At 35.6% G+C, this 17,842-nt stretch overlaps 1 protein-coding gene across 1 annotated transcript in view; it reads right to left on the reverse strand.

Moving 5' to 3' along the window:
* Window positions 1-17,842, reverse strand: part of LPCAT1 (lysophosphatidylcholine acyltransferase 1) — a 161,838-nt gene that overhangs the window by 78,724 nt on the left and 65,272 nt on the right. Inside the window, exons 3-5 of the mRNA XM_020976707.2 lie at window positions 8,163-8,377; window positions 1,449-1,561; window positions 541-601 (exon numbers count right to left, since the gene is read on the reverse strand). Coding sequence (XP_020832366.1) covers window positions 541-601; window positions 1,449-1,561; window positions 8,163-8,377 — 389 coding nt within the window. The remainder of the gene's footprint in view (window positions 1-540; window positions 602-1,448; window positions 1,562-8,162; window positions 8,378-17,842) is intronic.

The following is a 17,842-nucleotide window of genomic DNA, read 5'->3' on the forward strand; positions in this document are numbered from 1 at the left end:
ATACTTCTTTACATTTTATATCCAAAAGTGCTCTACTATTATCAATCAGCAAGTACTGATTCATGAAGCAGTAAGATCAAATCAGAAGCCTGTTATAGATTGAAACACTGGATATCTAACTTTGACCTTTTAAAGAAATAACATAAAAGCAATATAGCTTTAAGTAGGGTCTACTTTCAATGGTCTCCTGCATAGAACTACACTAAAAAGAAATTTTAAAATTCAATAACCATACATGCATACACATATACACATATATAATCCTATCTTTCTCATCTGCTTACATATGATGCAATTCTTAAACCATATTTCACCACGTGGCTTAGCTTTGTAATATTTCTAAGATGATTAAGTTATTGTAACAATAAAAGATGATTATTTCCATCTATTAAATAATATTGTAAAATAATACTTTTAAAATGGAAAATCTTCAATAAAAAAAATTAAAGAATATGACACTATAAGAACCAACATTTGAGAATAGATGCATCTTTCCAAAGAAGAAAAAAATAACATTTAAAAATAGAAGACAATGCCTACCAGGCTTGAAGGTAATGAGGCAAGTCCTGTTAGTGCAAGTTCCTTCTGGGAATATCATTATCTTGGAGTAAAAAGAAAATTTAGCATTATATAATATACACTTCAGAATTCACATGAAATAATACTGAAGTATAGTTTTCAAATTATTCCATTATCAAAATATTCTGATTTATTTTAATAGTATTCAGTTAAAAGGAACAAAAATCTACAACATAAGTACTAGTGCACCTATGCACACACATTTTTATACTAAATAATTGTATCATTAAAAGTTGGAAACATCCCAAATAAGACAAACCCAAATGTGATTTTTCTCAAATCATTTCAGTCTGTATTGCACCAGAAATTAAGCACAGAATCTAATTCCTAAACTGAAAGTAATCTTAGGAATTCATTTCAGTCTGGAAGGTAGCAAAAACTGAAGAGATTTTTAATAACTTTTTAAAAGAATCACATAAAGATGACAATTGAAGCCATAACAAGAAGTAAAAACTTTGGGAACCCATGTTACCATTGTGGAAAGGATTTAGGAACTCTTCATCAGAATTTTCTCCAAAGTCAATTAGCAAATTATGCAAGAAAACTAGCCACTATATAATTAACATTTTTGGCCACAGCAACTCACAAAACTAAGGTGTAGAAAGGCTGTGATCTGCATCAGTGGAAGGAATACTCATGCTGCTAAAATCACAGATGTTCTGAACTGCTCAACTTCTAAAACATATACTTCTAAAATTTATTCAGACACTCAAAAAGCATTGAATTTAATTGCAGTTCTAAATAATCCTGATTTCATTACTAAAAGGTATCTATGTATGAAATGCTCTGGCTCCTTGATCTAGTCTCATTCATATTTTAACACTTTTCAGGGATAACGTCCTTCAAAATATGAACAAGATGCGAGTTACCTGTGGCCATTTGCCATTAGATTGTGCACGTCTTTTTATTTCTTCAACAGTTTTCCTTCGAGAATCCTGGTCAGATCGGGATACAAATACTGGTCGTATATACTTTATCAGAGCTGCAAAGAAGTCATATGAATTATGTACAGCAATGTACCATTTTGAGGCAAACTGTGATGGGGGATCTAGGGGATCACTTTGTCACTGGTCTCAAAATATAAGGAAAAAAAGAGAAATTCTAAAAATCCATGTAAAATCACAAAAGAAACAGACATACATCCAATAAAATAAGCAACTACAAATGGACTAAAGGTTTAAGAGTTAATGGAGCAACAAAATTTTTATAAGGTTATATTACTGGATCAACCAAAACTGGCCAACCCTTGGCTGTCTACAGGGGTATAGTAGAAGAAAGGTTCAAAAGATCCTAAAAGTGTGCACATTAGCAACACTAAAAACACACTTACCTTTGTAATAAATCAATTATAAATGAGCATTTTTAATTACTCATGAAATAGTGATCACAAAAATAAAGTCTATTGGAAGAATATTCCTAAGAGGAATTGTCCACAGGGAATTATTATCTGACAGGCATGAGCAGAAAAAGCTCATAGAAATACTTACAAGTGGGCTTAAAAAGAACCAACATCAGTAGTGAAAACACTGCTGTAATCCTGCATGAGAATATAAAATTGTAATGACATTCATATCTTCCCAATTTCTAAAATTGAAGAATATGATCTTTGAGAATCATTTTAAATGAGACCAGTTGTTGTGAACTAACCAGTGGAATGCTATGTAGCAATTATCTATACCACAATCTTTATTTTACATATGTAAATATCTGTGTTTTTATAGATAATCCATGTTTTCTGTAACATTGCAAAGACCAACACGGTTATAGACGGCATGAAAAAATAAGCAAACAGACATAATTACATACATATCTACAGTAGGAATTCATCAAAGGAAAAAACAAGAAGTCACTACCCATGTGCAAAGAACTATACAAGGTATTGTGGGAGATACAAAACTAAATAAAACACTGTTTCTGAAGACACTGACAAGTAGAATATAAGCTCTTGAGGGCTGGCCTTGTTTTTTCTTTCTTTGACTTTTCAGCATGTGAAACAGTGTCTTGTACTTAGTGATTAAAAATGTTTGCTGTATTGGATTCTAATCATATAGTCAAACATCCAACAAGTGTTTATCAAGCATGTGTTACGTGCCAAACACTGTACTAGGTGCTCTTATTTTAGGAAGGTACCACAAAAATGAGATCTAAATCATAATTGAGTAATTAGAAATCATCTAATTTTGTTTAGTGAGACAACAGTATTAACTAATCAGACAACATATCCTAAAATTCCAAATAATTTATTTAGAAAGAAAAACCAACCCAATACTTGCAACTTTCCTAAATAATTCAAAGTAGCTTTTCAGATACTTTGTCAAAATATTCAGGTTTTTTTAAAAATGTAAGTAATGTAAAATCTGAGAACTCATCCAGATATTTTAAGGATTCACTAAACAACTGAGTTAGCCACTTGTTTGGGAAAATGGACTTGGTCCTGTGCTTAGTTTGTGTAAAGTACCAAGCCCCTTAAAATGTTATCTCATTTGGTCCTCACAACAACCTTGCAAGGTAGATGCTTTTATTATTCCCATTTTACAACTGAGGAAACTGAGGCAAACAGAGGTTAAATGACTTGCTCCAGTTCACACAGCTAGTGACTGAGGCCAAATTAGAATTTAGGTCTTCCTAACTGGAGACTCAGCAATCTTTCCAATGCACCATCTAGCTCCGTACACAACCCTGATGATAAGTTATCGCAGGGAATTCATCTAAAATAAGAGCATCATCATCATCATCATCATCATCATCATCATCATCAACATCATTACCACATAATAGCTGCTAGTATTATTTAGCTGTTTTAAAGTATGCAAAGGTGCTTTATATGCGTTATCTTTTTTTGATCCTCATGACAACCCTGTAAAGTAGCTATGCTCCCATTTTAAGTAATTTTCTCAAGGTTGTGCAGTTAGAAAGTGTCTTGGATGGAATTTGAATTCATTTCTTCTTAGCTGCCTGCTCTGCATTAAATGAGTTCAAGGCTCCCAGCCTAGATGAAACACAGACTGGCTAGCACAATGAAAGAACTTGCAGCTGTGATTCATTATTAGTTTTCTCTGAGAAATCATGGCAGATGAGAGAGGTGTTAGAAAGCTGGGAATGGGCCAGTGTCTTAATTTTCTAAAAAGTAAGTTCTGAGAATTACTGATCAAAAAGCTGGGGGCCCACCACTCAGCAAAATTCCAAAATGTGCTATGAAGCACAGTTCACTACCATTTCGGGAACAGAGGGATCACTGAGTAAGACTTTAAAAAAACCCATCATTAAAAAAACAACACTTCATTTTCTTTTGTAATAGAGTTATTAGACTGCTCCCAAACTCTAGCATAATCTGAGTTACACACTTCCCATGCAACTACAGTATCCAAATTACAGTGAGCTATAACAGTATCAGTGTTATCATTGCACGAGTGCAGAGGAGGAAACTTGAGTGTCCTCAGGCTAAAGGTATGACAGATAGGCTTACCAAAATTTGCAGACGGCAAAGGTGGGAGAGAGCTAATATAATAGGACAGAACTGAGTTCAAAAAGAATTCAGCAGGTTAGAAATTATGGCTACAACTGATATAAATGAAATTGAACAAAGGTAGGTATAGATTGTTTCAGTTTGGTTTTTGTATACCCAGGGCCCAGCACAGAGTCTGGCATGCAGCAGGTGCTTAATTTTTTTTATTTAAATTGCTGACTTAAGGGCAATAAAACAATGGCAGGATGTCAGAAAGACTCAGGGGTTTAGCTGATTATAAAGTTAGTGAGTCATCAGTGCCACAACTGCCCCCAAACTCCAGGATAATCTAGAGTTATATGCTTTCCATATAACTACAGTAACCAAATTACAGCGATTTATATTAGAATATAACCTGAGGATACACAATAACCAGGGAAACCACCACATAAGGATGTCTGGTAAAAGAGGGAATGTCTATCCTTGAGATAAAATTTAGAGGGGGTAAAAAAAAAATTTAAAAATAATAAGTAAAGGGGCAGCTAGGTGGCGCAGTGGATGGAGCACCAGCCCTGAAGTCAGGAGGACCTGAGTTCAAATCCGGCCTCGGACCAAACACTTGACACTTACTAGCTGTGTGACCCTGGGCAGGTCACTTAACCCCAATTGCCTTAAAAAAAAATAATAATAAGTAAAATAATAAAGAAATAAACAAAATTTTTTTTTTAATTTAGAGGGGGTGTGATAGCTATGTTTAAATATTTGATATGTTATGTAAGATTGCACATGTATAACCTGTATCAGATAGCTTACCATCTCAGGGAAGGGGGAGGGGAGGAAGGGAGGAATATAATTTGGAACTCAAAACTTAAAAAAAATCCACCAAAGCAAATGTTAGAATTTGTTTTTACATTTAATTGGGGGAAAAGGAAAATACTGCTGAAAAAATTAAATGTCATGTAAGAGAAGCAATAAATTTATTCTATGTATCTAACAGAGGGCAGAAGCAGGACCAATGGATAAACATTATAGGTAGATGAAAACGGACTCATTAGAGTCTAACAACTAGAGCTGCGCCAAAATGGAATAGGCTACTGTGTGAAGAAATGAGTTCCACATTACTGCAAATGTTCAAACAGAGGCTACATTTCTATTAGGATGACAGGTTAAACTAGATGACCTTCAAAGGCCTCTTCAATGCCTATGTGTCTTTTATTGATGGTCAAACTTTCTATGTCAACCCCAAACAGCAAGATCTGCAATGAAACCATATTGGAAGATGTGCATATTTTTCAGCACTCACTATAGTTATAAATCATTATACAGTAATCCATTTTCAGATATAAACTTATGTTTTTTTTCTAATGTTCATTTCATGCTCTCCCATCCTCAACTCACCTCTTCTTAACCCCACCCTGTGCATTGCCTTGCCTACTTACTCTTCCTTTTACAATTCTACTGGTTGTAAAATAGTCCATTTTGGCTTGAACAAACTTTATATCTGGAGTTCTAATTGTTTTGAATTTAGGACTTTAACAGCAGTGAAATCAGGATGACATGCAATTAAACAATGCCTCCAAAAACTGTTATCAGCCTGAACCAATCTCATGAACTAGGGATCTAGCCTTGCTAACTGGAAATGACTGAGTAGGAAACTCAGGACTCTGGATGTTTTCTTTTCTGAGTAGATGCCATGTGAAAGACACAACAAAGAGCCTGTAAGATACAAAACACTTTATAGAATTCTATGAAACAAGATTAAAACCTTGGTTGCAAAAACTTAGTCAAAATGCTATCAAGCTGCTTTTGGTGAGTGGGCAATTATGACTTCATTTGGAATTAAATTTTCATAAGGAAACAGGACTTGAAAGTTCCTTTTTCTGAGCTATAAAGCTTACTGAACTTTTAAAATTCAATAAAAATATCTCATTAATGAGACAGAATTATTACTACCATTATACTATCAATCACTATACACTACTAAAAACTGAATGGCATAGGAGTGATGGATCTCGAAAGCATCTTAAAAGCATTTCTTCCTGGCAACATAAAAAGGAAAGCCAGTATAACAGATATAGAGAAAGCTAAGTCATTATAAACATTTTCACTTTTGCTCTATCTTTTTTCTCCCTAGATATTTGAAGTTTCTATCCTTAAATCTGTCTCATCAAATGATATAGGCTTTTAAGATCTGGCAGTTTAACAGAAGAAACATATCTTGAAGTAGTAGCTAGGTGGTGTAGTGAATAGAGCTCCAGCCTTGGAGTCAGGAGGACATGAGTTCAAACCCAATCTCAGACACTCAACATTTATTAGCTATGAGACCCTGGGCAAGCCACTTAACCCCAACTGCCTCACCAAAAAAAAAAAAAAGGTATATAAAGAAAACATATCTTGATCTAGTGTTTTTCTGAAAAGAAAATTCATTAGTAAAATTAAGTAGTATGTAAAAAAAACCTACGCTGTTTTATCTTATGTCTACTCCAAAAATGTATAACTTGAGGGTCATAAAAATTACTTTGTTAAATAGACTTTCTTAAGTTATTGGCAATGTAGTGCAAAAAGCACAGAATTTGAAGTCAAAGGACACAGGTCCTCTAGTACTTAACACCTGGGAACCTTGGATATGTCACTTAACCTTTCCAGGCCTTAAATTTGTTATTTACAAAATGAAGAGGTTGGACAAGATGAACTTGAAGGTCATTCCCATCTCTATTGGTCTATACCTAAATTATCTCTAAAATAAAACTATAAGAAACTGCAATGCGCATGCATATATACACACAGGAATAGAAACTGAGTGAGCCTTTGGATTGGAGGAAGGAAATGATGTCACAGATTGTTTGTTGGTCTGGGCTGACTTGAGTGGTACAAGGAATATACTAAATAAGAAGACTTAGCAACTGATTGAATATAGACAGTGAGGAACAGGAAAGAGCCAGTGATAACTCTGAGATTACGAACCAGGGAAGACTGGAAAAACAGTGATGCCCTGAATGGAAATAGGGAAATATGGAGGAAGGGTTGTGGGAGGGAAAAGTGATGAATCCCATTCTGGAGACGGGAAGTCACAGACTGCTGATGGGGTTTCTAGGTTTATCAGACAGCTGGTAAATCAGGGTTAGAGTTCAGGGGAGAGATTAGGACTAGATATATATATATATATCTATCTATACAGGAGATAGATAATATGATGGTTACTTAAATCAGCTTTTTCCCCACTTAGCAGCCAGTAAAATATTCTTTGTCTACTTTACATTACTTTCCCTACTAACTGGTTCTTTCATAACAGTAGAAAGGGAAAAGTTCTGAGAGCAGATTATTTTTGTGCAATCAAATAGTTTGTTCTATACTACCACTTCATTATACTCCTCAAAAAAAATCTTTAAAATTTTGATAGTTTTCCCAAATTTAAACTGTTTTCAAATACTTAGGAGATAAGATATTGGTCAGTAATTCTGTCCTTTCTGCCACTGATAAGTTCCTCTGGCAAAAGTTGGAGTACAATTTGTTTCCCAATGCCAGCTCAATAATTGTACGTTGGTTTTAATCATTTTGATATTACAGAATGAAGAAAAGCAGTGATACAGTTGAAAAAGCTTTGGATTTGGAGTCTGAATAACGTGAGTTCAAATCTCGGTGCTGATACTTACTACTGTTTGTCCTTTAAGGAAGGACTTCAGTCTTAAGTTCCCATAATATAGTTCTAAATTCTATAATTGGTGTTTTATGTTGGAGTCAAATTGATTTTAGGTAGATAGCCATTGAAATAATTGTTTCAAGGCCTTTTTTTTATACAGTTAAAAAATAATTCTGTATTATAGGTACACATATGAATGGAATATTATGGGAATTTGGACTCTGGCAGTTAAAAAATACTAGTAGTAATACCATTCACACAAATAAGTGACAGATCTGTGATTTTATTAGCATAGGGAACTGCACCAACAAAATAATAATATTTCCAATATTGAAAATAACTGAAAAGTGAAACTATTAGAGACTCAATACAAAAAAAAAACCCAACAACAATCAATTAACATGTATGGGAAAATAATTTTTTAACTACGTATACTCTACTTATACTATTAAATTAAGCATATATGTTCTTGGTACAAACATGAACTGATTCACTTACTTCCCCAAATAGGAATGTCTCTGCTTTCTGCCTTCATCACGATAGAAGACATGGTCATCGTTACAGGAATGGCATCAAAGTAGGAGGAATGTGGGGCTAGAGTCAGGATGGCGGCTTCTGTCGGTAAGGCCTGTCTGCCCTTTACAGTCACCCAGTGAAATCCACCAAGAAACCACATTGTCCGCATGATGGCTTTCAACAGAAAGTCCACTACCCTGTAAGAAAAGGTGATAATTATAATATTTGAAATAAAATAACTGGCACATAATTCTGAAATGTGCTAAGTGTTTGTTTGAAAAAAAAAAGGCAAGAGAATACTGATGACACGAGAAAGGAAAGAAATGAGGCCAAAGTAACATTTCATAGCATCTGTAAAATATTTTACAGAATGGTTTCAGGTCAATTAATTATAGTTTAGCTGTAACTTTAACTACCAGCTCACTGAAAACAAGATTATGGTTTCTTTCTCTGTTATCAGGTATCAACTATCTCTATATGAAATTAAAGAACAGAATTAAAATATGACCAATTACTTTGAAACTAGCACTAAAATATTTCATGCAAAGTGCCTCAGACTTAAAGGAAGCAACAGGTTAAATTTGATGACTATGATTTTTTTATGAATTGCATTAAAAATCTTATATGAAATATGGTACTGAGAGATTAAGGTCAGGAACCAAGATTCACTATCATTATTAAATCACTAAAGCTGCTTCCCCAAGACACACAAAAACAAAGGTTAACATAGGATCAGATTTCTGGATGAAATCGAAAAGGGTAATAGGTTTGGAAAACAATTCAGTGCATCCTAGAATAACCAAAAACAACTTTCTTAATCACTGGAAACACTGTAAGATGAGAACATAAAATGTGACCACTAACGAACCCCACGAACATACAATGCTCTGTTAGAATGTGAGCTCCTATTTTGTGGAGATTATCATTCTCTGTATTCATATCCTAAGCACAGTGCCTGGCACTTAGTAGGTGTTTAATATACTAATTGATTAATTGACATAAAAACTTACACACTGAAAGGAATTCTGACCCCTACAAAGCAGTCACCTGAGGAAGAGAAGGAAAATTTTTTTTCTTTTCTTTTTTTTTTTTAATGGTGCCATGGCTAAAAGAATTTTTGGAACTTGTTCAGTTATATCTGACTCTCTGCGATTCCATTTGGGGTTTTCTTGGCAAAGATACTATAATGGCTTGCCATTTCTTTCTCCAGCTCATTTTACAGATGAGGAACCTGAGGCAAATAGGGTTAAGTGACTTGCCCAGGGTCACACAGCTAGTAAATGTCTGAAGTTGGATTTAAACTAAGATCTTGACTCCAGGTACGGTGCTCTATCTACTGCACCACCTAGCCGCCCTACAGTCTTTGGAACTACTCTTCAACAATGATTGACAGCCAATCGTAATTTCTTCTGCATGTCCTCATTGTTCTTTGAGATTTTAGTTTCTGAAAAAGATCCCCCCCCCCCAAAAAATAAGCCAGGTCTAGTGAATATACCTAGTGGATCATTCCGGGTAATAACTTTTTGTGTTTTCCTTTAATAAGACTGATTTTCTTACCTGACTCATAAAGTGAATGAAGGTAATTCTGAAGGAGATTCAAGAATATTTTGAGCCCTGGAAGTCCCCTTGGAATATATGATTATGTTCAAGAGCAAAATTCATCCAATATATATTTTGCAAATATACAATACAGTGTAGTAGAGAAATGGTCTCAAAGCCTAGAAGACCTGAGTTCAGGTTCCATCTCTTATTAATAGTAAGTAGTTGTATGACTCTAGACAACTCACTTAACCTCTCATTGCCCTGTGGCAATTCTCAAAGACTAAATATAAATTAAATTACAGAAGGTGCTGTTCTGCATTGGCAGAGGATGTTTCTTCACCCAGACTTTACCACTGAAATCACAAGTTCAATCCTTATCTCAATCCTTAAATTGTATTTTTTAAAAAATAATTTATTTTATGGTAATATCTTACGTGTCATCAAGATAAAAAAAAAAGTCTCAAAACTAACCAGTAAAGGTTTCCAAAGTGCCATTTATTTAAAACAAATATGATTTATAATACAGACAATGATCATTTCAGAAAAAAAATAGAAGAAAAATAAAGCTAAATTCAAGTTCAAGTTGCTACTTCCTGCTCTGGTAAAAATGAGTCTTTAGTTAGGGGGGTGGGGGAGAGGAGGGAAGGAAGTAGGGGGAGGGGTATACACATAGGAAAAAAAAAGGTAAGCTAATCAGTTAGTTAACGGAAGAGCATTTATTGAATGCTTGCCAGGAACTGTGCTGAGCTCTGGAGTTACACAGAATGGCAAAACCCAGACACTGCTCTCAAAGAGTTCATAGTCTAACATATTTAATAAATAAAGCACTTATTAATTATTCTCTGTCTCCTTCCCTGCTTTTTAAAAATTTTTTTTTATTTTTAACATATTTTTTTAAAACTTTGGGTTACTAATCTTCTACCTTCCTCCCTCCCCACCCACCCTCATTAAAAAGGCAAGCATCTCGATACAGGTTATACACATGTAGTCTTGCAAAACACTTCCATAGTAGTCCTGTTGTGAAAAACTAAGTATATTTCCCTTCATCCTACCCTACCCCCCCATTTATTCTATTCTCTCTTTTGACCCTGTCCCTCCTCAGAAGTGTTCGCTTTTGATTATCCTCTCTCCCAGTCTGCCCTCCCCTCTATCAATCCCCTGCTCTCTTGTCCCCTTCCCCCCTTACTTTCTTGTAGGGTAAGAAAGATTTCCATACCCCATTGTGTATGTTATTCCCTCCTTAAGCCAAATCATACGAGAATTAAGATTCACTCATTCCCTCTCACCTTCTCCCATTTCCCCTCCACTGTAAAAGCCTCACTGTTGTAAGATAATTTACCCCATTCTACGTTTCCCTTTCTCTTTCTCCCAGTATAATTCTCTCTCACCCCTTAACTTTATTTTCCAGATATCATCCCTTCATCTTCAATTCACCCAGTGCCCTCTATCTATGTATACATACATATAATTTTTTTCCCTCCCACTACCCTAATACTGACAAAGGACTCATGAGTTACAAATATCATCTTTCCATGCAGGAATGTAAACAGTTCAACCTTAATAAGTCTCTTGTGATTTCTCCTTCCAGTTTACCTCTTCCATGTTTCACTTGAGTCTTGTTTTTGAAAATCAAATTTTATATTCAGCTCTGGTCTTTTCCTCAGGAATGCTTGAAAGTCTCCTATTTCATTGAATGACCATTTTTCACCCTGAAGGATTATTTATACTCAGTTTTGCTGGGTAGGTGATTCTTGGTTGTAGTCCTATCTCCTTTCCCTTCACTGCTTTTTAACATCCTTTTCACCTCTTTAATACGTGTTCCCAGGGCTCTCTCCTTGTTCCTGTTTTGTTTTCTATCTATACTCTGTCAATCAATCAACAAGAATTCATCAAGCACCTATCACGTCCTGGGCACTGTGGGTATGAAGACAAAAGTGAAAGTCCTTGGATTCAAAGGAACTTTCATTCCAAAGAAAGGGAGATAAATATTATATATGTACAGAGCATACACAAAATGAATATAAGGTAGGGTTTTGGGTTTGGTTTTCTTTGTTGTTGTTTTTTTTTTGTGGGGAGCTGGGGGAAACACTGGCAGTTGGAAAAATTAGGAAGGGCCTTATGGAGAAGAGAAGGTGGTGCTTCAGCTAAGCTTAGAAGGAAAACAGATTCCAAGAGGCAGAGGGGAAGAGGGGGAGTTATTTCAGGTATGGAGACAGCCAGTACAAAGGCATAGAGAAGGAAGATGGAGCTTAGTAAGTGAGCAGCAGCAAAAAGACCAGTATGCCTGGATAGTATAATGGAATTCCAAGAAAGATGGTGGCTTAATTAGTGCCTACTTCAGAGAATGTTCAAAATCATGGAGTGTGTGAGGAAAAGAAAAGCAAGGATATAAATGCCAAAACATTTTAAAAAGCAATACAATCTCAGGCTGCTTCCTTCCAGAGATTTTTCTAGATCCCTTTTCTAGTCCTTAGTATGATCCCATCCTAATTTTTGTTTATTTATTTTGTATTTATCCTGTATTTACTTATCTAAGAACATATTCTATCACCTTCAGGATATAAATTCATCAAGGGCAGGGACTATCTGATTTTGCATTTGTATCTCTATGGCCTAGTATTTTGTACATGCTAACTCAATTATTAACATATTATTAGGAGTATATTTATTGCAGGGGAAGAAAAAGGGGGAGAATATAGTGTGGGTGTTGAAAGTTGAAACGACTGAGCAAACAAAGGTTTGAGCTTTTGAGCATATTGATTTAGTAAGCAATGCATGCCCACTTCATAACAAAAAGGTTCCAGGCCCCTCAGCTTTGGCAGTGGACCCTGAATACAGGGGTAAAGAGATTTTTATGTACTAAAAACAATTAGTCAAATAAAACCAATTAATTAAAAGTAAACCATTAACCAGGACACAAATTAGGCAATCTGATCCAATTGGAGGAAAGATTTGGGGCTTTCCAAGTTGGGAGAAAGAGGTAATATGCATAATTCTCTGAAATCAGAAAAACAGGCATCCTAGCCCCACAAAGTGTCTGTATTCAATCAAAGGTACATAGAAATAATAAGTGATTCTCCCACATGGGGACAATTTTCAGATAAAACATATGGGTTGTTTGGGATGTATAATTATGAGAAAACTCCTCATATCACTCTTTGGATGTGACTGGTTTTCTAGTCAGCATAACCTAGGTCTTTAGTTAAGGGTCTCTAAGGTGCCAGTAGAGGTGGTCCAGCTTCCTAGTCATGCAGGGCTAAATTTAAAAAATGCATGCAATAAAGTTTTCTCACAACTCCCACAATTTAATAAAGTTTTCTTTTATTCTTTAAGACAGAAATTGGAGCAGACCCATAATTGAATAAAAAAGGGAAGTGAGGTAGCTCCAAAACTGAATCACAAGATGGAGTCAATGTGGTTCACTCAATTCCCATTACCACTTACTATTCTAATTCCCTCAGTAGCCAGACCATATGAGACAAGACCAAACTACATCTTTCAAAAAAATATTTAAGAGGGAGGTTGACAAATTTAAATTTTTCAACAGAAAAATCAGATTGGTGAGGCAATTAAAAACCATAAGATGTGAGGACTAACTGAAGGAATTAGGAAGGTTTGGCCTGGAGAAGAAAAAACATAGGCTTACAGGCCCTAGAGCTGGAAGATCTTCATGACTGTCCAATTTTCTCATTTTACAAAATGAAGATATTAGAGTACTGAGAAGTTAAATGACTTGCTCAATGTCACATGAAACATGATTCAAACCTCTGTTCTCTGATTCTAAACCCAAGGGCCTTCAACTATTGGAAGGGTTATCATGTGGGAAATGACCTAGGAGCCAGCTCAAGTAGTGGTGAGCCTTTGCCTGGATCCATTCTCTACCATGCTGCTTATTCCCCTCTTGGTATAATCTCCAGTCTGTTCTAACTCCACACTCTGCTCCTCCCTGCTATTCTCTCCTGTTCCTATCATGTGTTCCATCACATTTATTCGTTATTTTCCCCGTGGGAACATAAGCTCCTTGAGAGTAAGGGCGGTGTTGTTTTCTTGCTGTTGTGTCCACCATACCAGACACATAATAAACACTTAATACATGGCTCCTTTAATTTAACCTAATCTCTGCTTGGCCGCAGGGCAGAGCTGTGGTATTTGTTCTTTGTTCTCTGTAAGAGGACCAGGACTTTAGGGGAGATGATAAGAAGACTGATTTAAGTGAGGCAGGGCTGTGCAAAGTCACCAGCTTCACTTTCTCTTCCAGAGCCATCTGAATCCAGTGGCCAGGTAAGGATCAGGACTATTGGAGGTGACCCAGAATGCAGTGGGAGACCTTGGCCTTTTCAAGCTAAGGTCTTTTCAAGTTCTCACTCTGAGTGAGGCAATGCCCGTTCAGTGAATAGGCCTCTTTAAGAAGTGAGTTAAGGGATGGCCCCTTTAATTTAAAAAAAACCCCTCAAACTGGGAGGGGAAGACACTCAGGGTTGCTGGCCAAAAGAGAAACAGTTACTATTTACACTCACTCTGAGGCAGGAGAGCCCAAAAAAACCAACTATTAAGTGGTGCTTGGGCAGGGACCTATTGCTGTCCAGCTCCAGAGTGAATTGGGTTTAATTTAAGGCTTGGTCTTTGAGAAAGAAATCTAGCCAGTAAGCCCCAAGTTAACTAGGTAAGTTCAAAATTTACCTTCTCTAGTGCAGAACACCCTCAGGTTAAGGGCATGATACTCCAGGAGATGGCAGAGCTAGGACCAAGTGGAGGCCAATAGATTGGAAGGGTTTTGCATGGCTTGAAAGAACTGTCAAATAATTTTAAAAAGTCTAAAATGGAATAAATTGCTATGTTCCCTATCACTGGGTATATTTAAGAACAGGCCTGTCAGCTAGTAGGTAACAGAAGGAATTCCTTCATTGGATACAAGGTTATTAGTCTGAGATTGTTTCTAAGTCTTCTTTCAATTGTAGAGCTCTCTATGGTTCAAAGTTAGCTCAGTGGCCCAATTGTGACTTCATTGGTACCATTATGGAATCCCTTCCAGATGCCTAAGTTTTCTCAGAAAATAGAATGCTTCTTTGCCTCTAACTTAAAACAACCTGTCTAAAAGCCCTTCGAGTTTCTTAGCGTTTTTATTTAAAATTATAGCTATTTCAGACTTCATAGTTTATGCTGATAACTTAATGAATAGAAACCTGCTTATTTATAGATAAGCATGCTTTTCTGTTTAACATTTTTATTAATGACTTCTAGATACAGACGGTACATTTATCAAATTTGTGTAGTAGAACAGGAAGTTCAAGAGAAGGGTATTTTGCTAAATGAGGATACAAAAAGATCTCGACTGGCTGAAATAATGGTTCAAATGCCTATTAAATTTTCTTTGCTGGATCAAAGGATATGCACGGCTTTATAGCTCTTTGGGCACATGAATTAGATATTTCTACGGTCCCTTGCAGTTCTAAATCTATGATCAGAGGAAGCCAAGTGATGCAGGGTAAAGAGTGAATCTGCTTGCAATCATCTGCTACCTGTGTGATATTGTACAGCTCATTTAACTTCTCTGGGTCTCAGTTTTTTCATCTGTAAAATGAGGGAACTAGAATAAGATCTCAGCTCTAAATCTATTATTCTATTAATTATATTTATATATAATATTATATTTATGTATAATATACATATAAAAATTATATTTATATATAAATTCTATGCATTATATTATAATTATATATATTATTCTATAAATTATTATATTCTAGTTCTGCCTCCTCCATGGGGTATTTCTCAATTACTTCCAACTCTGTTTAATCTCTTTATCAGAACATCTATTACACTGGTAATCAGGCTCAAGGTTTACTTAATCATCTTGTAATCATTCCACATAAATTAGTTTGTCTTCTCAAGTAAAGTCAACAAACAACTATTAGGAGCTTACTAAGCACTAGGCATTATGCAAAGTGTTAGGAATACAAAGAAAGGCAAAAAACAGTCCAGTGTTCAGGGAATTCACAATCTAATGGGGGAAGACAACATGAAGCAACAATACACAAACAAGACGTGTACAGGTTAAATTAAAGATAATTTCAGAGGCAAGGCCCTATCAATTAATATTTATTACACTTACCGTGTTGCCAGGATTCTCTATAGCATGGTCCACAAAATGAGACACCTAAGAGGTTATTCTGTGCAGCCCCTAACACATCATGAATAACACATAATTATCTAGTTTCTGCTTTAAACTCCACTCAAAGACAGAGAACTCATTGCCCATGGAGGGATCACATTCCATTTTTATATAGCTCTGTTAGAAAGTCTGATGTCCTATGGGGGGGGGGAGGCAATTGGGGTTAAGTGATTTACCCAGGGTCATACAGCTAGTAAATGTCTGAAGTCACATTTGAACTCAGGGCCTCCTGACTCCAGTGCTGGCGAGTCTTGATGTCATACTGAGGCAAAATCTACCTTCTTATAACTTCCACCTTAATTCTTTCCTCTTGGGTCTAAAAGAACAATTCTAATTCCTCTTACACATGCCAACTTTTCGAATATGTGACCACAGCTATTAGGTCCCTATCTTTTTTCTAGGCCAAAAAAATCCCAAGTTTCTTTACTTGAGCTTCATATGGTCTTCAGTCTTGTTAACATTCTGGACATTCTGGTCACACTTGCTCTGTGTATATAACAACTTGTTAATGTTCTTCCTAAAAAGTTTTATCCAGAACTTGATATAGAACTCCAGATATGTTCTGACTAGGGTAGAAGATATATGGAACATCACTTCCTTCACTCTTGAAAACATATTCCTATTAATTCAGTAAACATTTATTAAATGCTAAGAGGCAGGTAGGTGAACGGCAGTAGATAGAGCACTGGCCCTGGACTCAAGAGGACCTGAGTTCAAATGTGGCCTCAGACACACAACACTTACTAGCTGTATGACCCTGAGCAAGTCACTTAACCCCATTGCCTCCCCCCCCCAAAAAAAACTTATTAAATGCCTACTACATACAAGGCACTGTGCTCTTGCAGCCTAAAATCAAAATTAGCATTTTTTGGCTGTCATATTGCACTGCTAAATCACGATGAGCTTGTAGTCCACTAGAAACATCTGGCTTTTTATGAATTCCTTTCTAGTCACCACTCCCATCAGCCCCCCCTTTTTAACTTGGGAAGCTAATTTTTTAAAACCCAAGTACTGAACTTTATTGTTATCCCAATTACATTTGAAGTTAATTTCAGCCTTTTGAAATCTTTTTGGATCTCTTCTTTATCACCTGCTTTATTAGCTATCTCTCCTAGTTTCCTTTGACCCACAAATTTGATAAATATGTCCTCTATACCCCATGCAATAAATGGATAAAAAATGTTGAACACAAAAGAAATGTAGAAAACTCTATTAGAGGCATCCCTTCAAATTGAGAACAATTCACTAATGAATTTTTTTTGTCTAATTTTTCAATCAATTCCAAATCCACCTAACTATACTATCATCTAATACACAGTTCTTTATCTAGTCCATGAAGGGACTTGCTAAAGTTTTATTCAAAAATATGTATCATGACAAAGGAGGTTTTTAAAGAAGTTTAATCTGGTGAAAGTGTGCAGAATAAATTTGGGGAACAGAAAGACTAGTTAGAAGCATTAGAATAGTCTAGTTAATGAGGTCTTAGATCAAGGTTGTGGCACCAAAACATACAAAAGAAGGGATGGATGCAAAAGGAGATTAAAAAATAAAAAACACCACAGGACTTTGTGATTTACTTGTTGTGAGGATCAAATTAAGGAGATGGAAGAATCAACATGGATTCCAAACTTAAGACAGGAAAAAAATGTTAGTACTATTGACAAGAATAGGGAAATTGATTTGGAAGGGAATGTAATTAATGTTAGAATATTGTTAGAGAAAAAAATGTGTTCTTTCAGTTTCTCTGATTTCAATACTTTAAGGATCTCTGGTTTTGTGACATATGAGTATTCATTCCACTGACTCAGACCAAAATCTCTCTGTGACTTAATAAATTTGTAATGATCAGTGCTCATTTAGTAAAACTACTCTACTAATAACTAGAATTCATTTATTGATTTAAGGTTTGAGATATTTGCTATCTCACAACCCCCAGGACCCTGAAGAT

Source organism: Phascolarctos cinereus, unplaced genomic scaffold, assembly GCF_003287225.1.
Source record: "Phascolarctos cinereus isolate Bilbo 61053 unplaced genomic scaffold, phaCin_HiC Scaffold_4;HRSCAF=312, whole genome shotgun sequence".
In the NCBI taxonomy this organism is placed as follows: Eukaryota; Metazoa; Chordata; class Mammalia; order Diprotodontia; family Phascolarctidae; genus Phascolarctos; species Phascolarctos cinereus.